Source organism: Lactuca serriola, chromosome 8 (assembly GCF_051521515.1).
Source record: "Lactuca serriola cultivar US96UC23 chromosome 8, Lser_US96UC23_V15, whole genome shotgun sequence".
Lineage (NCBI taxonomy): Eukaryota > Viridiplantae > Streptophyta > Magnoliopsida > Asterales > Asteraceae > Lactuca > Lactuca serriola.
In genome coordinates this window covers 96,499,908-96,508,042 of record NC_136415.1, presented here as the reverse complement: position 1 = coordinate 96,508,042, position 8,135 = coordinate 96,499,908, and the positions used below count along the sequence as shown (strand labels likewise).

Below are 8,135 nucleotides of genomic sequence, written 5' to 3'. Positions count from 1 at the left end.
TATGTAAAATATTAAATATCATATATATGATATTAAATTGCAATAAATATGTTTCTTCATTTCTTATTTTAACTAGGTGTGACACCCATATATTACATGGATTTATTTAGAAAAAAAACTAAATATGAAATTTTAACAATTTGAAAAGTTTGAATTTATAAGAAAAATGAGAAAAATTTTGAATTATTAAAATTAATGAGGTTTTAATGTATTGAATACATTACATATATAAACCCTTTTTAATAAATACATTACATATATTATCTTAAATATTAAATGAGGAATTTTAATTTAATAAAATGAAAAATACAATAAATGACAAGTGGAAAATAAAAAATAAAAAATTTTTAAAAAATGACATGTGTCCAAATGAAGGAGAAGATGACATATGGCAAAAAATTATTTATTTACGAGTGACACGAATCTCGCAAATAGCCGTATATGACATTAAAATGGAATTCTAAATTGTACTATACTTATACTTCCCTGGTCTTTGAGTTTTTTTTTCGTTCCTAATTTACGTTTGTTTGGGGGGCTTTTTAGTAATTATAATAGCTCCATTCTGGAGCTCACAAAGGCAAATTGAAATGGATAAGGTATTCCCCACCATCACCATCGAGACCACTACCAGAACCATCATCACGACGACGACGACGACGACGACCGACTCCTTCTAATTCAACAGCTTTGGTATTGCAGAAATTCAATGGCTAGGGTTACTACCAGCTCCATCGCCCCGCCTTTCAAACAGTCAATTTCTGTCGGTTCTCTGCAGCCAAAATTCTCTAGTCTCCTCCTGGAATTCCCAAATCTAAACGTTGCCCGTGGCGACCGGAATCACCGGATCACTTGCCGTTACGGGGGAGGAGCTAATTCACGTCAGGGAGACTCCAGACGTTCTCCGCAGCTTAATTCTGACGATGATCAAGCCCTTGATGTCTCCACTATCAGGTACTGTTCCTCTTTTTACATGACAATCAATATATAGCACTGATCAGGATTTCATAAATGTTTTAAACATACAGAAGTTTATTCGCATGATCCTAGATGATATGATTGGATTTTCCTTCCTTCTCAATTCTCCTTCCATTCACAGTAAATTACACATTGATTTCGACGTTAAAACTACTAATTTTTCAAATGCTTATTTGATGGATGCAAATCCCCAATCAACAATCAGTGTTTGTATACTTTAAAATTTCAATTTGATTTCAAAGATCATTAAGCAATTACAAATGCTAAAGCACAGTTTTTTAAGTCCTAGCTATATCAAATCCAAATAGGGTCTAAAGTAGACTAAGTTTTTGCACTTGTTTACATCAGTATGAAGTGTTATCTTTTTCCTTGGATGAAAATAGGTCAAATACTGTGAGGCTTATAGATGATCAGCAAAATATGGTGAGTTTGTTGCAAAATGCACATATTAAGATCCATGAAATTGTTTTTGTGAAACTGATCCACTTGTTTTCTCTAGGTTGGTATAGTATCCAAAACTGCTGCTATTCAGATGGCTGAAGAAGCTGCACTTGATCTTGTATGCATATATTTTCAAATACTTGTATTTCCATCAGAATTTTCTTTTCTTATTTCTGGAGTAATTTCTTGTGTTAGGTAATAGTTTCTTATTTGGGCTTCCTTCTTAACCATATGTTATCCTTTCTTTCTTTTTTTTCTCTCCCTCTTTTAAGTATTTATATGTTTTTTTATAGGTTATATTGTCTCCAGATGCAGACCCCCCTGTTGTCAAATTGATGGATTACAAGTAAATCACATCCCATCATTTATAACACTGATAATTCTAATTTGTCTTGAATCTTAATTATCAGTTACAAAATGTTGCAGCAAATATAAATTCGAGCAACAAAAGAAGAAAAGAGAGCAGCAGAAGAAAAGTGCTGGTGAATTCAGAATTCCTCTTTTCTCTTGTGGTTTTTTTTTTCTTTTTTTTTTTTTTTAATTTCAAGAAAATGAATGCTGAATAAAATATGTTCATTGGTAGCACTTCGCATGGATCAAAAGGAGCTTAAAATGGGGTACAACATCGATGTGCATGATTATTCTGTACGTTTAAGAGCTGCTCAAAAGTTTCTTAAAGATGGTGACAAGGTTTTTTTTCTTTAAATTTTTATTTCATACTTTTCATATAATAAAGTGGAAGTGGCTGAATGGGTAATGATGTACATTAAGTCAGTTTTGCCATTAAGTCAAAAAGAAACAATTCCAGATTTTTCCAATTAATTAATTAATTCTATCAGGTTAAGGTTATAGTGAACTTAAAGGGACGTGAAAATGAGTTCAGAAATAATGCCATTGAGCTACTGAATCGGTTTCGCAATGACATTGGGGAGGTACCCTTTTATATTATATGTAGTTTATATATTTTTATAAAATTTGAGTAGAAGTTTTATTATTTATAAAATGAGTTGAATGATTTTGTAGTTAGGGGTTGAGGAAAGCAAAAATTTGAGAGATAGGAACATGTTCATGGTATTGATCCCAAACAAAGTTGTTGTACAAAAAGAAGTACCAAAGAGAAAAGGAAAGTCAACTGGGAAAGAAATGTCACCTAGTGTATGAAATGAAAGTTTGGTGATTATTTGCTAATATAGTTATAGATTATATATCAATTTGTTCGTAAATCAACATGTATTTTGCACATTTTTAGGTCATTTGTTGGCCATAATTAATGTTGTATAACTATTCATAATCAATGGTAGCATGGTAGCTCTTGAAAATGTATAACCTGACCCTCATAAAGTGTTATAGGTACAAGTTGTTTTTATTGATTTTAATATTATTTTAAGACAAAATTTCACAATTAGTCCCTGTGGTTTACAGAATATCGCACTTTGAGGACTTCCTAGCAAAAAGTCACGTGAATGGTCCTTAAGGTTTCAGTTCATTCCATGATTGGTCCTTGACCCAAACCCCGTCACATTTGTACCGTTAATGCAGGGGCAATTTTGTCTTTTCACTTCGTTGTGCATCAGAGTATATAATGTAAGACCCACCTTTGTATCTTTCTACTTCTCGTTCCTTACCTATGTTCTTCCCTCCCCACTCGCATTTTATTCCAAAAAAGAAGATGGTGATATGCCGCTGTGGAAGGCCGGCGATTTTGGTGACATCGTGGACTGATTTGAACCCATGTTGTCGATTTTGGTCATGCTCAAGGTTAGGAGGAACATGCAGCTTTTTTTGGATGGTTTGACTCTCCCATGTGCCCTAGGTCAACTGTTGTGATTTTGGGGTTGTTGCGTGGAAGAAACAATGTCGAAGCAAGATTGATGATGGTGAAGTGGTTACATTGTCTGAGTTGGTTGTTTTTTGGTGTGTTACTTTTTCAAGTAAAAAATCAAGAAGCTTTTGAGGGGAAATCTGTGATTTGGAATATTTGTTTTGGTCCCATTTTTGTTATAGTTTTTGATGGATTTTCCCTGTGATTGTATGTAATGTTGGGACAAGAAAATGTAATGGATATTATATGTAATATAAGTTTGATGTTTAGTTTTAATGTGAACTGGTATTAGCAAGGAATTTAATTGTCAATTTGATTGCATGTAAGTGTAATGTTGATTGTTAATGTGTAATAACATAACCAAAAAACTAGTTACCAAAGTGACATTATTAAAATTGAAAATGTACTAGTTCAAACATTGCAGAGCAAAATACCATTAACCATAATGCATGTAAGTGCAATATTATGTTACAAACATACAATACCCAAAATACCTATCAAAGTAATTGTTTCTACAAACATACCATAACCAAACTTAGTAAACATGTTCTAACTTTACTTAGACATAATAGCAAAAGCATACTTAAAGATACAAACTAAACTACAACATCTTTCCTCTTCTTCTGTCCACTCCCTTTTCCAGCTTCACTAGGACCTCCCTGTCCCTTGCATGTCCTGACATTGTGACATTTGTTGTGACATTTGCTGCAAGTGACTGTCAAGTATTTCCTATTTAAATTGGTACTTTGAGTTGGCTCATCAACTAGTTTTAGAATGGAATTTAACAATTTCTTTCTAGGCTCTTGTTCACTAGCAAATGACTCAAACACATCATTATCCAAGACTTCTGAAGGTTCATCTTCAATGTCTTCATGTTCCTCTGTATTATTGTTTGTTGGATCAGGCTAAGTCAATGTCTTCATCAAGTACACTACAAAAGTTGATGATGTACACCTCCACATCATCTATCAAAGGTTCCTCATTAAACATTGTTTTTTTTAGCATCATGCTGACTATGAAATTCACTTTCATATGCACTATCCTCACAATCATATTTATCATCTATAACTGGTTCATTATCTATGATTGGCTCATCATTCATGACTGGCTCATCAGTCATGACTGACTCATCATTCACGACTGGCTCATTACCTTGTATCACTTGGGAAGGTCCACCAAATGTTCCATATAGCACAATGTGTAACACCGAAAAATTTTAAATTTATTTTATTCATTTTTATTTCATAAAAATGCACATTATTCTATATAAACACTTTTTATTTAAAAATCATCAACAAGGTTTTCAGAACATTATGAAATTCCAGAATCTGTATTCATCACTCTTTTCTCTTGTGTGTGTACAATCGAGTCGCCGCCTTCCCGCGATTCTGAAGAACCTGAAACACATAACACATAACACATAACACAGTAAGCACGAAGCTTAGTGAGTTCCCCAAAATACTACATACAACACATACGCCACTCAAGGCTACAATATGACCCTCCGGTCGGTGTGTCTCAGCGGAACCCTCCAATTCCGTATCGTTGGACCCTCCGGTCCGGTCTGTATCGTTGGATCCTCCGGTCCGGTCTATAAACTCCGCATAGCATAAATCACAAAGACATGATACATAACATATCACATATAACATAATACTCAATGTAAGCACATAAGACCATCCGGTCACACATAACTACCACTCAAGGTAACGTATAGTGAGAAGACTCACCTCGGGTAATTCTCGAAAAGTCTCGAACTCGAAATACCGATCTAGCCGCCACCTAATCACATAAATAAATAACTCTAAATCAGCAGTGACTCTCAAAGGCTAGACAAGTCTCGTACCATGCTTCCCAGAAGGGTAAAAGACCATTCTACCCCTCCCCTAGCCCAATAGTCCACTGGTTGACTAAACCTTAAAAGTCAACAGAAGTCAACGGTCCAACTTTGACCAGACTCGTCGAGTCCACATGCGTAATCAGATTCCTCACAAGGTCTCACTCGACTCACTGAGTCACCCACCCAACTCGTCGGGTCTCCACTGATCACGAAACTCGGGTAAACTCGATCCGACTCGTCGAGTCCTCCTATGGACTCGGCGAGTCTCCTCCATGACCAAACTCATATGACCTTCTGAGGTCAGATCTGCTTCACCACCTTGTAGATCTATCCTTCTAGCACCCACAAATCACGTAAAGGTCCAAAGTTTACGTCCATGCATCATGATTAGAGCCATAAATGAAGAAATAGCCATCTAAATGGAAACCTAGGCTCAAACTCTCTATGTGACTGCATAAAGCTGAACATAAGGGACTCTCTGGACCTCCCATGGTCCAGATCTAAGGCTTATTCCACAATGGGACCTCAAACATTCCATAAACCTCTAAAGAGAATGGTTAAGAAACCCTAGATTCATGAAATCAACATCAAACAGGAGAAATGGTCCGATTTGTTACCTCAAGGTGTAGCTCCTGGCTTCATAACCTCAGTACATCAACCCCCTCTGGACCCTCTTGCTAGAATCTCATCTTCTCTTTTGAAATGATACACCAAAATGCTCAAGATGGCTCTTCTTTACTCTCTAAGCTCTCAAGGATGATTTAGGGTTTCTCCAAGGTAAGGATAACCGCAATTGAAGACCCTAAGGCTCTTTAAATAGGTCCCAAACCCGGACAATTAGGGTTTTCCTCCACAGCGCCGACTCGGCGAGTCCAATGTTCGACTCGTCGAGTCCATTCATTTAAACACGTCGCCTGATCGCGCCCCTACTCGACGAGTTAATCCACCAACTCTCCGAGTCCCTTTGATTAAATCAAAATATATAAGTAATCATACCCAAGAATCTGGATGTTACAATTCTCCCCCACTTGAATTAGATTTCGTCCTCGAAATCGCTCCTTGACCCCATATAATTAGAATCCAATAACCCGTAAGATACCACCGTAGGATCTCATACCACACCAATATCACTAAAGAGGACACCTCCCATACGAATTATCCTCATGCCACCTTCTACCAGAATCATCAACTCTGACAACTCACTGTTCCTCTGATTCTTCCTAACGAAAACCATCGATCGGCTATCGATCATCCATACCACTCGCACCACGTGCTACTCATCCCGATCAAAGGAGCGAAAGGATCACGCTACACAGGGAACCCATCCCTTGCACTATCATCGAAATCTCGTCTGAACAAAGACTCTCAAACCTTGCCTTCGAACTCAGGGAAATGTTTATGTTTAATCAGAATCATCTACTGACGTATAGCAATCTCAAGCCTCAACTTCCTGCCAGATCTCCCTTTCCAACCCTGAGCACCAGGTTACCCACGACTTTCACTATTGAACCTCCCAAGAAGATCCATGCATGACCCACCACTTCCTTCTCACAACAAGTGTTTCAACCCATAGTGAAACACAAGTCACCAATTCTCGCTATCCCCAGCGAACACTAAAATCCACACTCGAATATCAGCTCACTCCTAACACTTGACATCTAAGGCTCAAGAATTTCGTGCAACTCATTGCACTATACCATCCAAACACTGAACCTCTGGTCTCAATTCCAAATGACAACTAACTTGTTAGAAAAGTACTCATTCTCTGAATCTGAAACCTCATATCGCCTTCCCGGCGCACTACTAAAATCAAACTCATCTCAAGAGTTTGATCAATCCCCGGGTTGGACCACTTGCCCCAAGAACCACTCATTTCAAGACTGATGACTCGCAACCCACACTTAACTCACTCATCTACAACAACCACGATTCCATACAATATAACCACTCCAGACAAATGAGATAACCACAATCTCGTCCCTGATTTAACCATCAGGCTCCCATATCTCATATATTTGGGCTACCCAAGCCAAACAACCTTTTCGCGTTATGCTCTGATTAGTGACTAGAGAGTACTACCACCCTCGCAGTATCTCAACCCTTCCTTGATTAGTGCATGTTACGGCTCCCCGTGGCATCACTACAACCTCTCTCTGATCCGTGAGTACTACAGCTCCCCGTAGCATCACCCCAACCTCTCTGATCCGTGAATACTACGGCTCCCCGTAGCATCACTGCAACCTATCTCCGATCCATGAGTACTACAGCTCCCCGTAGCATCATCCCAACCTCTGATCTAAGCCACTGAACTGCGGCTCCCTGCAGTCTTACCGCACTAGCCCTTACCTCTTCATAATCTCATTTTCACGTAGACGACACACCGTGATCATGAACTCATGCCCAACGAATCGGCCATGCGTAGGTGTACACACCTACTGAAGCTATGCACTTCTATTTCTGACAGCATCCGAACACACCTTTCCCTACTGCAAACCACCTTCCCGAATAATCTCACCTGATGTCATTTGGCCATAGGGTTCTCACCGGAACCGTACTCACTTGATACCCACTATCTGCCTCCGACTCACAATTCCAAAAAATCCGAACTTAATGACAGCATATTTCGATACTTCATGACACCATCACAACATCCCATGATGCCTTATCTCAAACACTGATCTCACACTCACAACATCATACACGGATACTGCCTCCCTTCATTAGAATCTCGAAATCGATCTTCATCTTGCAACACTTGCAACCTCGAAGTATTCCCTTTCCAAATTGAATACATGACATCGCCATTAACCCGTAACTCGACTACAAGGATGCGGAAATTCACCCATTGCCGATCGCTACTCATACCATCTTACTTATACCGTCTCCGAAATTAACTAACAGACCAATTGTTGCTTTTCCTGGTGAGGAGATCACATTCTGAACATATACTTGTCAACCTCTGCTACTGCTCTCTGAACTCAAGGACTTAACTGTCTCGTCTTGTTTTACACACTGAAATTCTGACCCGAACAACCTCTCTAACCAACGGCCACCTGC

The 8,135-nt window shown here is 38.3% G+C and overlaps 1 protein-coding gene across 1 annotated transcript; it reads left to right on the top strand.

Moving 5' to 3' along the window:
- Positions 1-567: 567 nt before the first annotated feature.
- LOC145068427 (translation initiation factor IF3-4, chloroplastic-like) lies at positions 568-2,818 on the top strand. The gene is made up of 8 exons (XM_079015389.1): positions 568-951; positions 1,359-1,398; positions 1,475-1,534; positions 1,710-1,762; positions 1,843-1,898; positions 2,000-2,106; positions 2,256-2,348; positions 2,440-2,818. Exons 1-8 carry the CDS (start codon positions 707-709, stop codon positions 2,575-2,577), a joined length of 792 nt encoding a protein of 263 aa, XP_078871515.1. The 5' UTR covers positions 568-706; the 3' UTR covers positions 2,578-2,818.
- Positions 2,819-8,135: the final 5,317 nt, after the last annotated feature.